The following is a 21,845-nucleotide window of genomic DNA, read 5'->3' as shown; positions in this document are numbered from 1 at the left end:
CCTGGGCAGGCCGGGTAGGGCCAGGTGTGGAGAGGGTGCAGCTGGCTGTGTGTGTGTGTGTGTGTTTTACAGGCCAGTGCTGGCCTGGCGCAGGTGACACCTGGTGTTGGCATAGGGCAGGCGAAGGCTACTGGTGCACAGCTGTGAGGGTGACGATGCTGGTGTAGCTGAGGGTGACGGTGTTCGTGTGGTAACAGCTAGTGTGGGACGGCATGTGGGTGATGGCTGCTGGTGGTGGAGGGCAGTGTATTCACACCCACAGGGGTGTGACCTCAGAGGCTTGTGGCTGTGCCCCTCAGACCCAACTGGAGTCTAGGCTGTGTGTGGAGAAGGACCAAGGCCTGACTGTCCCCAGCTACCAACATGACGGGAGGCCCTGGCTGAGGACACTGAACCCTGGCTGCTCCACCACCCCTCCTGGCCGCTCCTCCCAAGACGACGATCTTCCCACAAGAGCAGTGCCTGCTGGGTGATGGCGCACTAGCACAGCTTGGCCTGCCCAGGGGGTCAGCCCAAGGGAAGTGAAACAGTCCACCCTGAGATCCCCCCAACTCCAAAAAGCCCCTGAAATGCGCGTGTTCCCTTGGTGGACTCTGGCTGCCCCAGGCTGGGCCGGAGGGGCCCTGAGCTCTGAGCCCTTCAAAGGACCTGCCTCTGGGTGAAGCAGGGGTTCCAAGTTCCTGGGCCAGAGGGCACCCGGCTTAGCACTGGGCCCCTCGCCATGCCAGAGTCTGGAGCAGACCAGATGACCACCTGCCAGGGCGCAGTCCTGGCCCAGACCCAAAGCGCTGTGTGGTCTGGACCCGAGACCTCACTTCCCACGCCTTGGTTTCCTTCTTAGGACAGTGGGTGCCAATCACCCATGAACCCTGCTGCTCTGACTGGCTGAGACAAACAGAGGAAGGCGCGGCCCCCCGACATCAAGAGCAGGGAGCCTGAGTCTGAAGGCCTTTTTTGCTCCTCTGGGGGAGGGCTGCCCTCCCCCACTCCCTGCCTCCCTGCCCCCTGCCTCCTGGGGCCTGGGTGGATCCCTGGGGAGGCAGCGGCCTGGGGCCCAGGACAAGCGCGCAGACCAAACTGAACCAGAGGCTGGCAAGCCCTGGTCCTTTCCTTCCCACAGGCCTGGCAGGCTTGGGGAGAGGAAAGGCTCTGGGCTGCAGCCACGGCCATCCTGGGGTTGGGCAGCAAGTGCGAGGTGAGGAGGGGCCACCAGTGGGGAGCAGAGGACGCAGGGCTGGGGTGGAGGGGACAGCAAGAGGCAGAGAGCAGAGAGGTGGGCTTGGGCACGAGGGCAGGACGTGCACACCGCCATGGAGACGTGGAAACTCAGAGCTGAGGGGACAGAGGCCGGGCCGGGACTCTGGCTCCGGTCCAAGCGACAGTGCTGCAGGAAAGAAAGGGTTAACAGGGCCACGCAGGAGCAGAAGAGGTTAGGGAAGCAGCTGCCAGCAGCAGTGGGCATTGGGCCACTGGGAATGGGATGGGCCTTCACCTTCCTCACCCAGCCCTGGTGGCCGCCCCCCTGCAGACAGGGAAACTGAGCCAGAGGAGTGGGGTCAAGGACTCATCTGCTTAAGCCAAATGGCCAAGAGTGGTTTAGATGCCAGCTTGGCCTCTGGGCTCCAGGGCACGCTGGCCCTGAGAGCTAGGCTCTAGGCTTCCTGAGGAGGGGGTAGGGTGGGCTGTGGCCCCTGGGCTAAGGAGACAGCCATGAGCAAAATACCCAGGTCTGCTCGACCCGAGTCCAAGAGTCCGACCCTCCCATCCCAGGACTGGACCCTGGGGTCAGCAGGGGGAAGGTCCTTGCAGGGAACAAGGGGCTGGCTGCAGGGGGTGGCTCCAGGAAGCGAGGGTGGTGACTAGGAAGTCACCGCGAAGGGAGGGTTGGCGCCAGGAAGGGAGAGCGAGCAAGGGCGGAGCGCGGGAGGGGGCGGCGCGCTGGGCGCTGGTGGCCGCGCCCCACTGACCTCGCACTTGCTGCTCCAGGTTGAGGATGACCGACACGGCCTGGTGCAGGATGAGCAGTTTGGTCTGGGGCTTCTCACTGTTGAGGTGCAGCTGGCACATGCGCCCCAGCTCCTTAAATGCCTCATTGATGTCCCGGACCCGCAGCCGCTCGCGGGCGTTATTGGCCACCCGGCGCTCCTTCTCCCGCTCGGCCTTCTGCTCTGGGGGGAGAAGGTCGTCCTCGTCCTCGTCTGGGCTACGGGGGAGGGGGGCCGGGGGCCAAGGGAGACAGTGAGGAGGGGGCGGGCGTGGCCCGCGACCCTCGGGTGGGCGGAGTGCGTGTGCGCTGGAGTGCGTGTGCGCTGCCGAGTGCGTGTGCGCGGAGCGTCCTGCGGGGGCGGCAAGGGACGGGGCGGGCTGGCACCTGGTCCGCGTGCGGGGGCCCTTCAGCTCCTTCTTCTCCTCCTCGGAGTTGTCCGCCACCGAAGTGTTCTCTTCGTCCTCCTTCTCCTCGCGCTTGATCTCGCCGGTGACCACCGCAGCTCCTGCTCGCCCAAGTCCTGCAATAGGCCTGGCATCAAAGGCTGTGGCCCGGCCAGTAATGGCCTCCAAGACTACCTGACCAGCCCCTTTGACGCTCCTGTCATAGGTCTTTGATCTCAAGGAAAAACAACAGCGACAATGACAATGACCACCACCACAACAAAAAAACAGAAAACGGCGACACACCAATCAATCATCCAGAGCTGGGCCTCTACCCACACCAGAGGCACCAGTTCCACCAGAACAGAGCCGCCTGGGGAAACGGGGCTTCAGGACTCTCAGGAGGGGGCAGGTGAACAGGTCTGGGGAATCCTGGAGCGGCGGCCAGCTCGTGGTGGAGCGCTTGCCCAGCACGCGAGGCCCTGGGGCATAGCCCTAGCATCCTAACCAACCAACAAAAAGCCAACTAAAGAGCTTTTTTGGGGAGGAAATCATTATTTAATGAAAAACAGGGGGAGGCACTTCAGGGCTTTCACGCCGTCCTCGCACAGAGGCCACTGGTAACAGCTGAGCTGCCAGAGGGCACACCAGAAGAGCTCCTCCAACAGCATCAGCAGGCGGGCGCGGGCGCAGCCTGACAGCGGGAGGTCAGCCTCTGCAATGTAGAGGGATGGCAGTGCACTCGGTCCCACCTAGCACTGCAGAATCCCCGAGCCCGCACACTGAACGGTATCCACGTTTAGAAGTGTGTGAGTGTGTGTGTGTGTGTGTGAGTGTGTGTGTGTGTGTGTGTGTGTGTGTGTGTGTGTGTGGGTCTTCCTGCATGGCCGGGCTGGGCCTGAGCTCTCTCCCTGCCTCAGATGCCCAGACAATGAGAAGACAGGCAGGCACCAGGGGACCCGGCTCAAAATGACCAGAATACACCAGAATGAAAGTGTCACAGGCAGACAACATGCATGACCTGCATAGCCAGTAATGGACTGCTCTCCAAAACACGCAGAGCGCCCTGGGGTCAATGCAATGGGAGGACAAGTCCAGAAAACAGGGGCCCAGCCCAGACGGGCTCTGCAGGCAGAGCTGCCCCTGTTCTCCCCTTCTGTGGAGCTGGGGTGGAACCCAGGCTGTGGGCATGCGAGGCGAGCACTCTGCCAGCTGAGCCGTGTCCCCAGCCCAGGGAGCCTCCTTCACCAAATCAAGAAACACCGTTCAACCCGGTGAGGCAAGAATGGAGCTGCACATTGGGACGTGCCGTGCATGGATCGGAGGCTGGCACCTGTTTGAAGAAGTGGACAGGCACGCCAGGAACCAGGTGCAGACCAAGCCTCTACGACACCATGGCCGCGGTGTTCAAACACTAGGGCAGCAGAGTGCCTGGTCTCAGGGCCTCCACCCTGGACTCTCCCTGAGATGCTGCAATTGAAATGGCAGCTGTGGAAATGTCCTGGGGTTCAAAAAACCCAGGGAAGGGCAGGACAGGACCCTGGGGAGGTGGGACTAAGGCCAGGGCTACCCCAGCACTGTGGGCACACACTGGGTGGTTCCCTGGCCACGCCCATGACATGGCCACCGGAGGGCGCCCCTGAATCCCAAGCAGGTCCAGTCCTGAAGAGCTGCCCAGGTCCTCCCTTCCTGGGCTCCAGCAGCCTGGCGGGCCCCAGCCTTCACAGTCCTGCCCGCACTCGGCCCGCACCTGGTCTGTTCCCCAGTCTCCCGCTCACTGCCCACAACAGTACCGGGTACCCAGGTGGTCAAGGCAGGGCCGCCACGTCATGTGCTGAGAGGCCTGTGCCAGCCCTGCTCCCCCCAACACCACCCGCCAGCAGCCTGTGTCCCCAGATGCCCGCAGGAGTCCCACCTGAGGAGCAATGCAAGCCCCCCGCCCTCTGAGTGCCAGGTCCAACCTCCTGCCACAGCGTCCTCAGCAGCACACGGGGCCCTGGAATCCTGCATCCGTGGCCACCGTGGACATCTGGCAGGGCAACAGGGCCACACTACAGCTCTGCTCAGGCTGGGGAGACTGCCTGGCCCCTGGCAGCACCGTCCCTGGACTACCCGAGCCCGCACTGCAGAGGACAGCAGCGGGGTGGGGGTGGGGGAACAAGCAGTCTGGTGCCTGGACTCACCACTGTAGGAGTCAGGCGGCCGCGGAAGGTCAGGCAGGGTGCCAGGCTGGCTGGGCAGAGCAGTGTGGTTGTGCAAGAGGCTGGTGCTGCCCGCAAGTCCGTCTTCAGGGTGGTTGCCCCCCACCTGCAGACGGGGCAGGGGTGCCGTCAAGGTGGGTGGCCCCAGCCCCACCCCCCAACCCTGCCGGAGGCTCACCAGGCCAGCGTGCCGACCACCCAGTGGCAAGGGGCCCACGAAACCAGAGACCAGTGCCCCGGGGCCAGGCAGCAGCCCATGTACGTCGCTGGCTGTGCCCACGGCGTGGCTGCGAAGCACGTGGATGGCCTCGTCCAGGTGGTCTTCCATCTTGCTCTGTGGGGCACAAGGAGGGCGTGAGGGGCCGCTGCGGTCCTGCCCAGGAGCTCTGCACACTGGTGGGCTCCACCCACCTCTAGCCCAGACCCTTCCTCACAAGCACCTCCTGGTCAAAGGGCTGCTGTCCCCTGCAGTCCTGCTGCCTGGGGACAGGACAGACAGGCCACCCACCCCCATGGCAAGGCAGGGTCACTCACCAGGCCGGGGAGACCCCCGTCATAGCTGGGCGATAAGGCACCGGGGGCCCCTGCTCGAGGCCACTGCGACGTCCCTGGAAGGGCAGGAGATGTGTGGATGGGGGACAAGCATCAGGGTGTCCTGGGACACAGGGAGCCACAGCCCTGGGGAAGGGGCATTCCCCACAGCTGGGCATCCTCTAAGGCTCAGGGTGGCCACTTGGGGATGCCCTATGCAAACAAAAGCACAGGGAGGGCATCTTGGCCCCACCGGGCCCTGGCCAGCTGCCCACCAAGCCCACCAGCTTCCATCAGCAGCCAGTGCCTGGGAGGGAGGCTCCTCCATATCCTGCCCCACATGCTCTGAGCTCCAGCAGCAGTAGGGGAAGTGGTTAGCTCCAGGAGACTGCACAGGTCCAGGAAAAGCCTGGGTTCCTGAGGTTTCTCACAGGCAGAGGCGAGGACCAGGGGTAATGTTGGCACAACCACCCAGGCCAGCCAGAAGGCCCCAGCACTCACTTCCTCTTGTACCCAGCTGATGCTGGGCACAACTGAGCAAGGACAGAGGTGGCACGGGCCACAGCTGGCACCACCTGCTCTCCATCAGGACAGCAAACAACAGCGGGCATGGGTCTGAGCCAGAGGGTGGCCTAGCTCCTGGACGCAGACCCTCTGCACCCGCCTGGTGGCTGCAGTGTGAGCCGCCAGGTGCCACCTCTGGGCCTCATTCACACAGGGCCTCTCCTGTGCTCGAGGACACCTGCAGTCCACCTCCAGGGAGCCCTCCTGGCCTGCTCAGGGCACGGCTCACAGCAGGCTCTGCCCCATCCGGCCCCATCCCCGAGGCTGCGAGACCCCAGGGGAGCAAACCCGTGACCTGTGGGCCCAGGCCCCCACTTACCCGGCAGGCCCTGCGGGGAGCCCACAGGGGTCGAGGGGCTGGGTGAGAAGGTGCTGCTGGAGTGGTCCGGGGAATAGATCTGTGCAGCAGAGGAGCGGGGGTCAGAGGCTGGCCGGCAGCGTCCCCAGCCCGCCTCCCGGGCCCCATGCCTCACCGAGGCCAGCGCCTTCCCAAGGGCATCCCCAGAGCTGCCGGCCGTGGTCCCACGGGAGCCTGTGGGTGGAAAGAGGCGAGGGCCAGCCTCGAGGTCAGGTGTCCCGTGTGAGGAGGCCCCATGACACCTGCCATGCTGAGGTGAGGCCCTGGGGACCGCAGCAGGACTTGGAGTGAACTAGGCCCCCAGCCCCTGTGTCCCTGGTTGTGGGGGGGGGGGGAGATACCACTCCAGGGTCCTTCCAATGTCCCCTGGGGCCACCCCACAGCGGAAGCCATGGTGACTAAGGACCAGTTTCTCCAGCCACGCCGAGGCATCCCCGGCTGGGCTAGCTCAGGGAGGCCGTGTCCCGGGGGTGGCCGTACCGAGGAGGCCCTCAGTCCCACTGACAGGCGGCGTGTGGCTGGAGACGCTGCTGTAAGGCGCTCCGGGGGCTGAGGAGAAGGTGGACACAGCTGGAAGCCCGCCATTGACCTCTGCTCCATGCAGCTGGTAGCCCTGGGGGACAGCAGAGGATCAGGCAGTGTTGCCCAGGCCCTCCCGCCCACCCGCCTGCAGCCCAACCAGGCCTACCATGCGCTCATGCTGGTGCAGGCTACTGAAGGTGCTACTGCCCACAGGACCGCTGCTGCCCGGTGTCAGGGGCAAGGGGGACGAGCCACTGCCCAGCATGGACCCGAAGCCTGCCTGGCCAGGAGTGCTCCAGAGCTCGGCCGAGGGGTGCAGGCTGCCATCTGTGGGGAGCGCAGGTGAGACGGGCACAGAGGGCCCCAGCCACCCCGGGCGAGCCCCACCCACCTGCCACGTAGAAGGGGGCGGGGTAGGCGCTGCTGGGGGTCTTGGCAGAGGGGTAGGCGGCTGTGTCCCTGCCAAAGTCGTCCCCGGAGCTGGGGGGGTACACCTGCAGGTTCAAGGACAGGGGCACTGGTCGTCCAGCCTCCCTCCCGCGGCTCTGAGCTGTGGGTGCCCTGGTCCTGCCCCGGCCACCTTTGCAGCCAACTCCGCTCCTGCCAAGCCCCCAGCCATTCCCTTTGCTCTCCTGCCACCCGGCCAGGGTCCTCCATACCGGGGCCTCCCTAAGCCCCAGGTCTGGCCACCCGAGGGCAGCTACGGCAAAGGGCCCACCACCACTACCCCTGGTGCTCCTGGACTTCAGGCCAACAGAGACATGGACACCTGCTGTGAGCGAGGCTGGACCAGGGCCCCAGGGGCTCCGTTCTGCCCCGACGCGTGGTGTGGCTCCCAAGCAGAGCCCCAGCGCTCCAGGCCCGACTGAGGTCCTGGCACCTGCATGCCTGGGCCTCCCTCCCTGTGTCCCCTCTGCTTGCCCCCACCCCAGTTATAGGCCCGACAAGGAAGGAGGGCCCTGGGCCAGGGCAGCAGGTGCCTGGCCTCTGCTCATGCTGACCAGGGTGGTGGTGCAGCCACTGGTGGTGGTGCAGCCACTGGTGGTGGTGCCCGGTGCTGGCCGGCCCCGGCAGAGGTGCTGGGTGGTGCAGGGAATGGCACACACCTCTCCTTCCAGCCTGACACGACGCAGGGGCCCGGCAGGGGGCGGCCGGCCCGCACCATCTGCTGCCCTGGCCTCCAGCCAACCACCGGGCAGCGGGTGGGGATGCAGGGCAGATAGGGTGGACAGGCCCTAGAAAGCGCCCAGGAGGACTTTCCTGCCTGGCTCCCAGAGCCCCACACATGCCCAGGGGGCCTCGCCAGGAACCTGCCCTCCTCTGCCAGGTGAGGCCAAGACTGGAACAGAGGCCTCAGACCACTGTCCCTTGGAGGCCTGTGGCCAGGGCTGGGCCCTAGGGTAGCTTTTCGGGCCACACGTGTTCACGCTGTGCTCCGGGCTGCAGAGGCACGCACAGCTCAGGACCTCACAAGGTCTGGCTGCCAAGGAAGGGCGTTCATCAAGTGGGGTTCCCTCTGTTCCGCCACTCACCGAGGAAGGAAGACCAGGTGGAACCTTCCGGGCCTTCTTGGGCTGCACCTCTGTTGAGAGAGAGAAATGAGAAATGCCCCTCAATGACCATTCCTGCCCCTTGGACACCTTGTCACTGTTGGGGACCGGTATGGAGCAGCTCCTGCCCTGGAGCAGAGGTCTTCAGGTCACCCATTTGGTAAAGTCAAACACCTTGGCTGGACACCTGGTCACTCCTGTCACCCCAGCAACTCAGGAGGCTGAGGCAGCAGGATGGCAAGTATCAAGCCAGCCTGGGTGAAAGGACCAACCAAGACTGTGAGGCTGGGGCCAGCTCGCGGCACGGCACCCGGGTTCAATCCCCAGTCCTGCCAGAAAGAAGGGGCCTCAAGTCCACCCACACGAGTTTAAAGATGCAGAAACCCACAGCAGTGGGCAAGGAGTCTGGCGGGGCACACACCTGAAGTGCCAGGCCGTCCCTCTCAGCCACACTGTGGCCCCAGCTCCGTGCACACTCACCCACCCGGCAGCATCTGTGAGTGTGCAAGGCACTCGGGGCACTTTCTCCACCTGCAGGACACCTGCAGGCAGCGAAGGCCAGAACCACTGCTGTGCACCCTGCGACTGACCCCAGCTCCTGTGCTGCCCACAGGGCCCAGGACAGCCCTGGGTCTGGCTGACTCAGTGTCCCCAGGCACAGTGCTGAAGGCTCAAAGGGGCCCAGGTCCACCTGTTGTGTGGACGTGGGCGGCTGGGCCACGCGGGCTGGAGAACAATCAATCCAGCAAAACGCTCCAGGACAGGTGGCTCAGTGGCAGGCGCCTGCCCAGCACGCGGGTCCTGGGCCCCATCTCCAGCGCCACTCAGACAGAGAGGCATGAACAGAGGCCCAGGACCCATGGAGACCAGCAGTCTGGAGGGTCCTGGGAAGCGGCCCCCAGTCTGTCTGGGGAGCCATGGCCCAGTGTCCGTGGCCTCAGGCAGAGGGAGGCCCACTCTGTGCCTCCCACCCTGCGTGCCCAGACCCCAGTCAGGATCTGGCATCGCCCTGGCTACTGCCCTCCAAGGCCCTGGCCGGCCCACTCACCCAGGCCGCTGTCCGCAGCTCTCCGCCGAGGGTTGCTGGGGTAGGAGGAATAATACTGGGAGCTGCCCTTGCTGCCAGGGGGCGACAGTGGCCCGGGGCTGCCGAGGGCCAGCTCACCAGGCAGGAAGCCGGCCTGCAGGGACAGCAGGAGGCAGAGTCACTGTCCACTCCCCATGCCAACGCCAGTTAGATACCCATCAACTACAAAAGGTCAAAGTCACTCAGACGTCTGGGGTGGCCCAGCCCTGGGGGCAGGGGGCTCTCCTGCTGTCTGGGGACCTGGCTTGGGCAACACAGGCACCAGGGACTGCAGCTGTGGGCATGGCTCAAGGCTGTTGGCATCCGATGGCCACCCGCTCTGGCTCTGGGCTGGGCACCGCTGGGCCTGGGAGTCATTCTTCCTGTGTCCTTTCTTTCCTACCCCAACAGCTTGGTTCTTGCACACTGGGTCGAGATGGACTTCTGTCCCTGGGGTATCAGGCCACCAAGGAGCCTCCTGTTTGCCCTGGCCCCTGGTTCGCAACCCACTTCTGCCAGGCTCTGCTCTCAGCAGTAACGCTGCAGGCTGTCCCCACCATACAGGGCCCTGTGGGGCCTGGCAGGCCTGCAGGTGTGACCCTTGCACTTGGCTGGTGTCCAGCAGCTTAGGGGAGCCACCTCAGACAGGCCAGGCTATACCCTGGGACTGGGGAGGACGTGGTGGGGACAAGAATGAAATGCCTGGGGGTGTGGGGATAGATGTCTCCCAGGGGACAGAGAAGGGAGGCCAGGCTGGGACCACTGAACTGGCCCCGGGCCCTGCTGCCCTCACTCACATGAGAACCAGGTGGTGAGGTTCTCATCTGGGCTGGGGCAACCCCTGGGTGGGCTACCCCTGTGAGTGGCACAGGCGGCCAGGTTTGGGGGTGGCTTGGCCTGGTTTAGACCCTAAGTGGGGAGCCATGGAGAAGAGCCCCCACCCACAACCAGCAGCCCCACCAGGCCCAGAGACAAGGAACCCAAACAAGGGGCCGGGGAGGGTCGAGCCGAGCACAGGCTCTGGACAGGGCAGCTCGGCCGGCCACCCTGCACCCCTCACCTGAGTCAAGCTGCCAACACCAGCATCTCTCCCGAAGGTGGCGTAGGCGCCTCGCTCGCCGCCCTTGCCTGCAGGGGAAGGAGGTCACTGGGGCGGACCCCGAGGAACGCAGGCACCCAGCTCTAGAGCAGGCCCAGGGCACCTGGCGCACGCAGGGGGCGGAGCCTCCTGACAACTGGAGCTGCTGCCGCCAGCCTGGGAGACAGTGCTGAACTCCACCGCCTCATGCTTCCCTGGCTCAGGGCCCTTCACTTCAAGGCTAGGGTGCCACCTCCCTGGGACGCCAGTGGCAGATCCGTCAGGGACCTGTGCTGTGTGCACGATGCCCACTAGGCCAGCACCCAGGCCTGCGGCTCCCACAGCCAGCTCGGGGGCAGCCCAGCCTGCTGGCCAGTGGTCCCTCTGTAAACCAGCATGTGAGCCCCACTTAGCCACAGGCACCACCCTGGATGCTGCGTCAAGCCACCGGGAGAAGAGGCAGGCAAAGTCTGGAGCTCTGTAGGGGACTGAGAGCCACCCCCCGCACAGGCTCCGGCACTGCACGGATGCCTGGATCCAGCCTCGCCTGAAGCAGCGTCCCTGGAATACTCGGCACCTGAGCCATCTAAGTTCCCCTTGCGCTTAAACTGGACACAGAAAATGGCTGATTGCAGGAGTGGGAGGCAGGGTCAGTAAGAACCTTCTCAAAAAGCAGTCAGAACACTTGTCCACTGAGGTTAATTATCTACAACTGGGAGAAAACAAAACCCCTTGACTTCTGTAAAAGAACATCTCCTAGACTCGTGGGAAGAGGTGCCAGGTCAGTGACCAGGGGCAGCGGGTGAGAGCGCCATGCTCCAGATGCGCCAGGTGCTGTCCGGGGCCTGCTCCGCTCCTCAACAGGAACCCTGGGGTGGGGTTCCTGGGAGCCCACTTGCCCTGCCCAAGTTCACAGCTGTGAGAGGGCAAGTGGCAGGGGAGGCAGGACCCGGCCAGGACCCAGCTGGGCTCTGGACACTGCTGCCCGCGTGGGAACTGCCCGCAGCCCTGCTCACACCAGCAGGAAGCTGAGGAGGCCAGGAGGAGGAAGAGGGAGAGGGGAAGCCAGTGTGCTGCAGGTGCAGGGCCACCCCAGGTCACGCAACGGGCCAGGCCTCGCAGCCTTTGGCTGGGACAAGGTGGGGGTGCCCAGCTGTACCCCTGGCCATGAGGCCGAGCAGCTCATGCAGCAGTCCCCACCAGAGGCCAGCAGCACATCCGGCTCTCCTTGGGCCTCGACCTGTCACCAGACTGCCTCCAGACCCAGCCCCACGGGACAGCCGTGCTAGCTGCAGCCTAAGAATCCCCCCATGACAGAGCCCTGGTCAGCACCTGGCCGAAGCGCAGGCCTGAAGGCCACTTTCTGTCCACTCTGGCTGCTGGGGCCTCGCACCACCTTCCCAAGTGGCCAAGACCCACACCTAACTCCCACACCTGTTGCTGTGGGCACCGCCACAGGCCCCTGCCCCACAGAGCCAGCAGGAGGGGTCCAGTGCCCTGATCAGTCCTGAGGCTGCCACCAGTCCACCTGACTAGCCACTCACCTCCAAGTCCGGGTCCCAGGAATGTGGACGAAGAAAGGCTGCCGTGGGACTCGCTGAAGTGGGTGCCGTCACTGTAGGCCTAGGAGACGGCTGGGGTGAGGCCCAGGACGCCACCCAGCACCTCAGAGCCCCCCATCAACGTCCCTCCCACCCAGCCCCAGCTTCCTCACCCACCCCTCACTCAGGGGAGGGAGACCCAGGGTCGTGGGCTACAGGGGATCCTCACCCGGCTGGGGTCAAAGGAGGAATTGTTCTGGTCACTGGTGGCCCAGGACCCTGAGCTGGGCCGGTCCTCGAGGCCTGCAGGACAAGAGGTGGTCAGGGGCCACTTCAGACCTGCTGGCTCTAGCCTGCAGTGCCCAATGTCTCTGGGGAGGGCCACACGGACCCAGGGGCTCACCTCACAGCCAACGCCCTGGAATCCTGGGAACTTGGTGGGCTCAGGGCTGCCACTCGGTAGCACTTCTACCACCTGTCGTTCCCAGCAAACTCCTGCCCATCGTCAAGACCCGGGGCCCCACTGCTATGCTAGCTTCTCCCCCAGCCCAGGACCCCCCTCGGTCCTACGTGGACTCTCTCTGCAGAGGCGCCTTGTCACGTGGGATCTGAACAAAGGCTGCCCTGCAGGGCTTTGAGCTCTGCGCTGACCCAGGGAAGGTGGGACCTGACCCAGGGGAGGAGAAACGGCTCCAAGCCAGACACAAGCCCAGGCCTCAGGCAGGAGCCCAGAGGCACCACCAGGCCCAGGCAGGTGCCAAGCCGCCAGGCCACAGGACCTTGTCCCAGGGTGGGGCGGGGCGGGGCCCTTATCTCCCCAGGGACAACAGCCCAGGAGGGCAGGGGCAGCCCAGGGTGCCTGGCTCCCTGAGGCTCATTCCTCCCCGTGGGAGGCACACAGAGCAGCCCCGGGACCCCTGGCCTGGCTGCAGCCATACCTTGGGCCTCAGCCTCCCTCTTCTGGGAACAGGGCTGGTGACACACAGCAGGACTGGGGTGCTCCTGGCACCACCAGAGAGAGTGAGGAGAGGGCTACAGTGGGGACTCCACGCAGACCAGCTCTCGCCTCAGTCCCCACTACCAGCCCCCTGGAGCTCTCTTGCTTAATTGCTGTCTAATTTGCATGATTATGCATATTAATTGGTCAAACTAATGAATATTCACATCCCATTAGATTTTGTTCAAATCTAATACTTCCAGTGACTACAGACAGGGAAGGGCCTGGGCTGGGACGCGGCCTTGGGGTGGGGGGCAGGCTCCTGGAAGGAAGGGTCAACCGAAGGAGCCTGGTACCTTGACGACCCTCCACACACCTCCCCAAGGGCACCTGCGATGCACCCCAAACTGCCGCCAGGCTGAGCCCGGGCACCCAGGGTCTGGTGATGGTGGGGCGGTCCTGGGGTCCCCACAAAGGCAGAAAGCCCCTGGCAAGGCAACAGACCCTGCTCCACACTTTCTGGAATGCAGAGACTGGCCCTCGCCCAACCCTTCTAGAAATGCCAAACAACAGGAAGGCCCCTCCGCCACCCACATTCACAGGGTTATTAACGATGCATTCCAATGACGTGACCATGAATATTCACACACAGTCCTTGGTGGGCGGAGGAATTACTAACAGGGTGGGAGGTGTGGTTCCAGGGGGGTGAGGCCCTGGGTCTGGGGCCTCAGGGTGAAGGCCCCACTCCCCCAGGACGCGGTGTGCTGGCCTGCCTGCGCCCACCTGCCCCGGCGCCCACCCAGGCTCCTGTCTCTACTCCGGTTGGCCTGGGGCTGGGCCCCCCACGCCTCTATGTTCCAGTTCTTCACTCCACTCTTGAGTGACAAGTGACCGTATCCCGGGCTGAAAAACGAGACCCTTCCCGCTGTGCTGTCCCTCACAGCAGCCACCTGCCCGCGGGGCCAGCAGGCTCAGGAAGGAGGTCCCATTTTATGTGATCATACAGAAAACTTGGGGTGGCACTGTAGCTCCGTGGCACAGCGCCGGCATCTTGCGTGGGAGGCACTGGGTTCGAGCCTCAGCACCACACACAAAAGATGAATAAAGATTATGTCTATCGAGAACTAAAAAACATTTCAAAAAAGATTTTTTCTTCAGTCTTCTGGATGGAAGCCAGGGCTTCATGCACACTGGGCAAGTGACCCACAACTGTGCTACCCCCCCCCCTTCTCCTACTTTTTTGAGAGGATGTCACCGTGTTGCAAAGGTTGGCCTTGAGTTTGGGATCATCCTCCTGCCAGGAGGACAGGTGTGCCCTACTGCACCTGGCTCAGTGACCCTACGGGGGACGGCTGTGGGGCCAGCAACTGCAACCCAGAAGACTAAGGCACACTCACCCCACTTGCAGGCACCACGTGCCGAAGACACAGAAACAGAAACCTGCATCTGCACCAGCCCCGACTTCCTGGCCTCTGTTCCTGAACATGCAGTGCGGCAACCTGCACAGCACTGCACTGGGTCCCCCTCCTGGTGGTTCCAGAAAGCAGACCCAGGGCCTTGCCTCAGCTGGATAAGCACTCTACCACTGTGCTGCCCCCTCAGCCCTGGTGAAGTTACTGAGGCTGGCCTTGAACTCACGGTCCTCCTGTCTCAGTCTCCTGTGTGGCTGTGCACCATGGCCGGCCACACCAGGCCTTACCTGTCATCCAGGGAGGACTCAGAAGTCCGTGTGTGGGTTCTACGCAGCAAAGACGGGGCTATCACAGGAGAGTGAGTTGGGGGTCCTCAACCCAATCCCGGACAGGTGCCAAGGGATGCTTGAAATGGCAATTCTGAAACCCCCCCACCTGATCCTGTATATGATGGCTGCACCTAAACCCAGAACAGCAGCCCCTGGGCAGGGTGCATGGGAGTCTGCTCGTGAGAGCCAAGCAAGACCCCCAGCACCCAAACCTCCCCTGCTGACTCCTTCCCTCACACTTAAAATCCCTTTTTTCTTGGTAGCAGGAATTGAACCTAGGGGCAGGGCAGGCTGCGCATACAGTTCAGCTGGTGGAGTGCTGGCCTCCCATGCACAAGGCCCTGGGTTTAATCCCCAGCACCACATACAGACACACACACACAAAGAAGGCACTTAACCACTGAGCCACATCCCAGCCCTTTTCACTTTTTGGGATACAGTCTTGCTAAGTATCTAAGCTAAGCTTAGGGCCTTGCTAGGTTGTTGAGGCTGGCCTCTAACTTGCAATTCTTCTGCCTCAACCTCCGAAGTTGCTGGGATTACAGGCATGTGCCAATGTGCCTGGCCACTTAAAATCTTAAACAGGGTGAGAGTCCATCAGCTGCCAGTCTGGCCTGTCCCCTTCAATGACCTATTCCTCGCCTACCGGGGGCTTCTGCAGGAGTGAGGTCAGAAGGGTCAGAGTTCAGGGAGCTGCCTTCCTTGAGTGAGCTGGGGGCTCCCACCATGAACCGGGAGGTCTGCTCAAGATTGTTATGGGGGTATTTTTAGTTCCCATGCAAGTTCAAAGCTTAGGGCAGCACTACAAGAAGACCAAGATAACGCCACGTGTGGTGGCCATGCCTGTAATCCTAATGGCTCGGGAGGCTGAGGCAGGAGGATGTAAATTCAAAGCCAGCCTCAGCAACTTAGTGAGGCCCTGTCTCTAAATAAAAAATAAGGCCCAAGGATGTGGCTCAACTCCTGCATTCAATCCCCAATACCCCCCCCACCAAAAAAAAAAGAAGAAAAAAGGAAAAGTGGCCCGGATGCGCCTGCCACCCAGACTCCCTGGTCCTTCCCTTCTGCATCAATGTTTCTGACCATCTTTCAGGTCTGTGCAACCTGCAGCTTGTCAGACCTCCCAGGCCGCAGTGGCCACAGGCTCTCGCCAACAGCTCCCAGCACTCTGGGAGCGATCAGAAGCAGGAGTGATCATGTCCAGCACTGACCACATGCTAGCCAGGCAAGTGCCCAGCCCAAGACAGGTGGTGGGCTGCTGCGGGTAGGAGACACCGGAAAGCCCCTAGAAACCTGCCCAATACTTGGGAGCCATAATAGCAGGGTCTCTGGCCTTCCCCTGAGCAAGCTGTAAGCTGTAGCTGAAGAGAAAGTGTGTCATGGCTCGGATGTGAGGTGCCCCCGACAAACTCATGTGAGACAACGCAAGAAGGTTCAGAGAAATGATGGGCTCAAGAGCCTTCACCCAGTCAGTGAGTAGTCACCCGATGGGACCGAGGGAAGGGTGACTAAGGGTGGTGGGGTGCAGCTGGAGGAGTTGGTAGGTATCTACATCTGGCAAGTGGAGTCTCCGCTCTTTGGTCATCACCTGAGCCGCTTCCCTCTGCTAGTCTTCTGCATGATGTTTTGCTCACCTGGAGGCCTGAGGAATACAGCCAGCCATCTAAGGGCTTGAGATCTCTGAAACTATGAGCCCTCAAATAAATTTGTCTACCTCCAGTTGTTCTGGTTGGGTCTTTTAAAAGCAACGAAAAAGCTGACTAAAACAGAAACTGATACCAGGAGTGGGGTCACTGATGTGACTAAACTGACCATGTGGTTCAGAAGTTTTTTGAGCTTTTTGGAATTGGTGGCAGGAATTTTGAGATGTTTAGCATTGCAAGCTGGAAATGCTTTAGGTTGTTTTAAGCAGGGCTTAATGGCAGATTCTGGTGTGAGCTCCGACCAGAATGCCAATAGGACCACGGACAATGAAGACAAGGTTCAAGAAGGTTCAGAGGAAAAGGAGGACACTGTTGGAATTTGGAGTTAAGGCCACCTGTGTTATGTTCTGACTGGGAAGTTTTCTGAGTTTTGCCCGTGTCCTGACACTTTCAGTGACGATGATTTTTAAAGAGATGGACTTCTTAAATCTGGCAAAAGAAATGTCTAGACAGCATAGTATTCAGGCAGTGGCATGAATATTGCTGGCGGCTTTTAGCCAAATATACTGTGATAATCAGGAACAAAATATTTGAAAAACTTGGGACTTGAAAAGTGGTCATAAAACTGGGCCTAAGAAGTTGCAATTGTTAAAGGCATTAACTCCACTAAAGAAATGTTAAAGATTGTGCCCAGAGAGAATGAGAAAGATGGCAAGACCACACATCTCTCAAGCTCAGGGGAGTAAAGGTGAGGATTCTGGGGAAGAGACCAGAATCCTCGCCTCATGGGGCACCCTTCCTACACTAGGGGCCTGGGTGGTTTTTTCAATGTGTTCAGCCATGCAGACACCGAGAGGCCGCTGCAGCCAAAGTCCCTGGAGGTTTGGCTACTGCTTGATATGGCGGCTGACCCTGGTGTCAGCCGCATGGTGCTGGTTCTGCAGGGATGCAGGATGCTGGAGTCTGATTTCAAAGGAAGGCCTGGGAGTCCAGGCAAAGTGCAGCAGGGTCAGAGTCCTTCTGGGCACCTCGCGAGAAGTCACAGTGTAGAGATGCGAGGAGGAAGCCTCATAGCGCAGGCCCCTGAGGTTGAGAAACGCCAGTAACATGGAACACCGTCCCAGGAAAGCTGGGAATTGAGCAGAGACAGCCAACAGAAAGGCCACTTGGGCTGCCACACACAAGGTCACAGAGATGGAGCTACACAAGCCCTTTTGAGAGGACACCATAATGCCATGTGCTCCAGAAGCCAGACGTGGAGCTGGATCTCAGCCTTGCTTTGGTCCTCCTCCCTCCTCCGGGGCTCACTCTGCACTGGTACTGGCCACTCGTCAACTGCCTTTTACAGGAGCTCAGAGTGGGAACGCCTTGACCTCAGAGAAGACTTGGGCCTTGAACTCTGAACAATCTCAGAACCGTTGGGACTACGGGAACTCTCGGAAACAGACTAAATGTATTTTGAATGGTCGGATGAGTGTGAGCTTTTGGGGGTTGAATGTTATGGTTTGGGTGTGAGGTCTCCCCCAAAAGCCTACATGAGACAATGCAAAAAGGTTCAGAGAAGAAATGATTGGGGGCTAGGGGTGTGGCGTAAGCGGTAGCGCGCTCGCCTGGCATGCGTGCAGCTCGGGTTGGATCCTCAGCACCACATACAAAGATGTCGTGCCCGCCGAAAACTAAAAAATAAATATTAAAAAATTCTCTCTCTCTCTCTCTAAAAAAAAGAAAGAAATGATTGGGCTGTGAAAGCTTTAACCCAACCAGCGACCTAACCCTGGAGGGACTGAGTGGGACTGAAGGCAGGTGTGGCTGGAAGAGGTGGGCGGGGCATGGCGATGGGGCAGGTGTGCTGTATAGGTTGAGTGGAGCCTCCGGCCTCACCTGGAGCCCTAAGGAATGGAGCAGACGTCTATGGACCAGGACCTCTGAAACTGTGAGCCCTCAAACAAACTCTCCTCCTCTGAAGTTGTTCTGATGGGTGCTTTAGTCACAGCAACAGAAAGCTGACTCAACAGGGTCGGCGGAAGCAGCCCTGGGAAGACAGGTGGGCTCCAACGCAGCCCGTGGGCAACCCAGGCAGCCGAGGTCCACCCGAATCAACCAGGGGCTTCTCGCAAGAAAGAAGCCCAGAGACAAGCAGGGACGGGTGGACAAAGCTGGACACAGGGACCACTTAGCCCAGGGTGCAGAAGCCCTCACGGTGCCACGTGGGTCCTCAGGAAGCAGACAGCAGGGCCTGCAGAACAGAGGACAGAGCAGGCCACACTACCCAGGGCTCCAAGGTGGCTTCCCAGCCCGGCACACCTGCCACCCAGTGGCCACAGCTGAGCAGGAGGAAGGCTTGTGCCAGGGCCTCGAGGGCAGCCTGGGCAGCACAGCAAGACACTGTCTCAAAACACACACACCCTAAACCAACACACCAAGGTGTGGGCTAGTAGGTGTACCCGTAGGTGTAGTGGGCAATGGGGAGGAGTCGGCCTGGTGCACACACCCCAGGCTCAACTAAATGCTGCTCACACACAAATCCTGGGTCACCAAGGTCCCTTGGTGGAAAAAACTTCCTGAACCGAGATTCCAGGCCGCATGGGACTTGGCAGCAAGTGGGCACCAGGGAGCCAGGCCTGGGTGGGGAAAGCCCAGGCGGGAAGGCAGGCACCAAGTGGGAGGCTGCACAGCGTGCCCGCAGGGCCCTTTAGCCACTATTGTACCCATTTTCCTGGAGTGGATTCAGGAAGTGAGTGGTGGTGGCCAGACCAGCAGCAAGGTCCCCAGGGAGGTGCGGCCACAACTGACAGCAAGCGCAGGAAGGCAGCAAGCAGCGGCTCAGGGAAACCAGGGGGGACACAACTGCAGAGGCAAGGACTGCGGGGACGAGCTCCAGGGGACCTCAGGGCCAGCTGAGGCGGCGGGAAAGGCAGCAACACCAGCCGAGACCCTGGAGGAGCTCTGGCCACAGACCTGGCTCCAGCCCAGCCCCTTCCACCTGCCATCAGCACCCACAGCCACACCTGGGGACCCACCGGCTGACCCAGGAGAATCACCTGAGCTGGGTCTGGCCCGGGCACAGTGGGCCCAGTAACCTTGCACCCAAACCCTCAGACAGAGAAGCACACACAGCGGCAGGGGAACTGGTGCTGCCCTCAGCCCATGGCCATCAACGCCCGGAAAGCCCCACACAGGGTCAGCATGCAGGAGGCCCTGGGCTCCATCCACAGCACCATGAATAAAAGCAAAAAGTTAAGTCCACCTGGAGATGACCTGGGAGCTGCGGTGCACCCCGTGGTCTCACATCCAGCTGCTCTCAGGGCTCGGGAGGGAGGGCAGTGCCAGCAGGGCAGGACGCACTGTACCCCAGCACCAGCAGGGGCTCGCGAGCGGAGCTTTGGCACTGAACACCCAGAAATGAGCCTATCCCAATGGAGAACCCAGAAGTCTCTGAAACAACCTGACTCAAGAAGGAAGTTTATCCAAGTTGTCAACGTCTATGACAACAGGTTACAATGTAGCTGACACGGTCCGGGCGAGTTCAAGACCCAGCTCCCTGCTGCTGCCCAGGACAGCACACACGATCACTCGGCCAGCCAGACTCCACGTGTGCACCACCCCAAGACGGGAAGTCACCCGTGATGAGCGACTGAAAAGAACGAGTGAACGCTGACAGACCAAAGCACCACGACCCGGGTTCAGCAGAAAAGCCCAGCAGTCGACAGGCGCACGCTGATCTCCAGGAGCCAAAGCAGCAGGTGAAGCAGGGCAGCCGAACCAAGGACAGGCAGAGAGGAAGGGGCGCCGTCTGGGATGCACCACAGCTCCACCTCCAGGGACAGCGGCGGTCAGCTCTGCACCACCAGAGTCCACACTGGCGGGCTTGAATACGTGACTGAAAGAATCTTTCTCCTCCCAAGCTAAGAATGGAACTCAGGGCCTCACGCATGCCACACAAGCTGCCACTGGGCCACATCCTTAGCCTTTTTCTCTTTTCACAAAGACAAGGTCTTGCTCAGTTGCCCAGGCTGGTCTCCAACTTGCCACACTCCTGCCACAACCTCCCAAGCTGCTGGGATGACAGGTGTGGCCCTGGCACCTGGCTGATCTTCTCCTAAGAACATGCTACAGTGGCCAAGAGCAGCGGGCACCAGCTCCCGAGGCAGCACACAGGAAAACATGCCCAGGAAAGGTTCAGATGTGTCCCCTGCAGGCACCAGGTGGCTCCTACTCGTGGCAGATTGTTGCTGCGAGAGGACAGTCCCCAGCCAGGTTCAGAACACAGCCAAGGGTGCCGCAGGAGACTCTGACCAACACCCCCAGCAGGAAGGCCAGTGCAGGTGAGGCTGGGGGCCTGCACAGCTCAGGGGATGCTCAAGGCGCAGGAAGGCCTGGCAGGGAAGGCAGCCCCTGGAAAGGTCGGCCTGCAGAGGGCCACTGCAGGTGCGCACAGCTGACCTCCAGACTCAGGGGGAGGCTCAGACAGGACCAGGACAGGCCCTGCACAGGACCCGGACAGGCCCTGCACAGGACCCGCACACAACCCCGGCACAGTGGCACACGCCTTCACCTCAGCATCCCAGGAGCTGACGCAGGGGGACCACAAGTTGGGGACCAGCCTCAGAAACTGAGCAAGGTCCTGTCTCAAGATAAAAAATAAGGGGTGGGGCTATAGCTCTGTGGTGGAGCCCGAGTTCCATCCCCAGTAACAACAACAACAAAGAGACAAAAGCCTATCTGCAGCTGGCAGCCAGCATCAGGCCTGGTGGCCCCGCCACAGGGTCTACACGCCCCCGTGGAGGTCAAAGGGTACATGGCATGAGCCTGGGTCTGAGGGTGGACAGTGTGACTGCCTACCTGGAAAGCAAAGCAAGGGGAAAATGCCGACCGTCAGAACGGCAGGAGGCCTCCAGGCGGCCAATGAAGAACAGACCCCACCGGAACGCTGGGCACCCCAGCAGGCTCCGGAACAGGCGGCCAAGCGGCCACCGTGAAGGACTACGCCACTCTCCCAGCCAAGAGCTTATCAGACGCTGCCACAGGTCGGCTGCAGGTCGGGCCGGGGACCTCACTGTATGGCACCAGACCCTGAGCTCCATCCCCAGAACCGAAACCCACAAAAACCCACCAGAGGGGCTGCAGCGAGAGCCGAGAGGCCTGAAAACAAGAGAAAGCGCTGAGGGGAGGCGGCGGGAAGGGGCGAGCAAGCACTCGGCCACCAGCAGCAGGTGCCCTTCCCGGGCCCCGGCTCTGTGCAGAGTGGCAGGCAAGGACAGGAGCTCCTAGCACCTGGGCCTCCTCCCAGGAGCCTGGCAAGGGTCCCCTGGGCCAGGACTGCCTCCGTGTGTCCAGCCTCTTGTGCCCCCACAATCCACTGGACCCTCGGTGAACAGGACAGAGGCCCCAGGACAGGAGAGAACGCCGGAGTACAGAAGGAAAGCCACCAGGCCCGCTGGCCCTGCACAGGTGCGCAGCCGTGGACGGTGCCCCGCTAGCCTCTCTCCCAGTCCCCTGCTCCCCCTGGGACTCTGGCTGGAGTCCACTGCTGGAACCACATGCCCATGAGGGGAACGAACCACACCTCGTCCCTCGGGACAAGGAACACCACCTGCTGGGCTCACCAGGCCCCCAAACCCAGTCCCAATACAGGAGGGGAACAGGCAGGAAGCTGTCAGGGCAGGGCCAGAGGCTAGGACACACCACAGACACCACGGAAGACCGCCCTCCAGTGTCCACAGGGCGCCTGCTCTAGACGACC

The 21,845-nt window shown here is 61.7% G+C and overlaps 1 protein-coding gene across 9 annotated transcripts in view; it reads right to left on the bottom strand.

The window, feature by feature from the left end:
- Tcf3 (transcription factor 3) overlaps window positions 1–21,845 on the bottom strand; it is a 34,046-nt gene that overhangs the window by 5,096 nt on the left and 7,105 nt on the right. For 3 of the 9 annotated variants that reach the window (XM_026413976.2, XM_077796637.1, XM_026413980.2), the window contains exons 4-18: window positions 12,011–12,084; window positions 11,785–11,863; window positions 10,223–10,290; window positions 9,145–9,277; window positions 8,079–8,128; window positions 6,938–7,040; window positions 6,713–6,873; window positions 6,505–6,637; window positions 6,140–6,198; window positions 5,986–6,064; window positions 5,106–5,179; window positions 4,750–4,905; window positions 4,554–4,677; window positions 2,372–2,507; window positions 1,968–2,203 (exon numbers count right to left, since the gene is read on the bottom strand). In XM_026413976.2, coding sequence (XP_026269761.1) covers window positions 1,968–2,203; window positions 2,372–2,507; window positions 4,554–4,677; window positions 4,750–4,905; window positions 5,106–5,179; window positions 5,986–6,064; window positions 6,140–6,198; window positions 6,505–6,637; window positions 6,713–6,873; window positions 6,938–7,040; window positions 8,079–8,128; window positions 9,145–9,277; window positions 10,223–10,290; window positions 11,785–11,863; window positions 12,011–12,084 — 1,665 coding nt within the window. Of the gene's footprint in view, window positions 1–1,967; window positions 2,508–4,553; window positions 4,678–4,749; window positions 4,906–5,105; window positions 5,180–5,985; window positions 6,065–6,139; window positions 6,199–6,504; window positions 6,638–6,712; window positions 6,874–6,937; window positions 7,041–8,078; window positions 8,129–9,144; window positions 9,278–10,222; window positions 10,291–11,784; window positions 11,864–12,010; window positions 12,085–21,845 lie in introns of all 9 variants that reach the window. The other 6 variants (XM_026413977.2, XM_026413978.2, XM_026413981.2 and 3 more) reach the window with 4 other exon arrangements.

Source organism: Urocitellus parryii, chromosome 3, assembly GCF_045843805.1.
Source record: "Urocitellus parryii isolate mUroPar1 chromosome 3, mUroPar1.hap1, whole genome shotgun sequence".
Taxonomy (NCBI): domain Eukaryota; kingdom Metazoa; phylum Chordata; class Mammalia; order Rodentia; family Sciuridae; genus Urocitellus; species Urocitellus parryii.
Note: the sequence above shows the minus strand (reverse complement) of the source record. Positions and strands in the feature narration are given on the sequence as shown.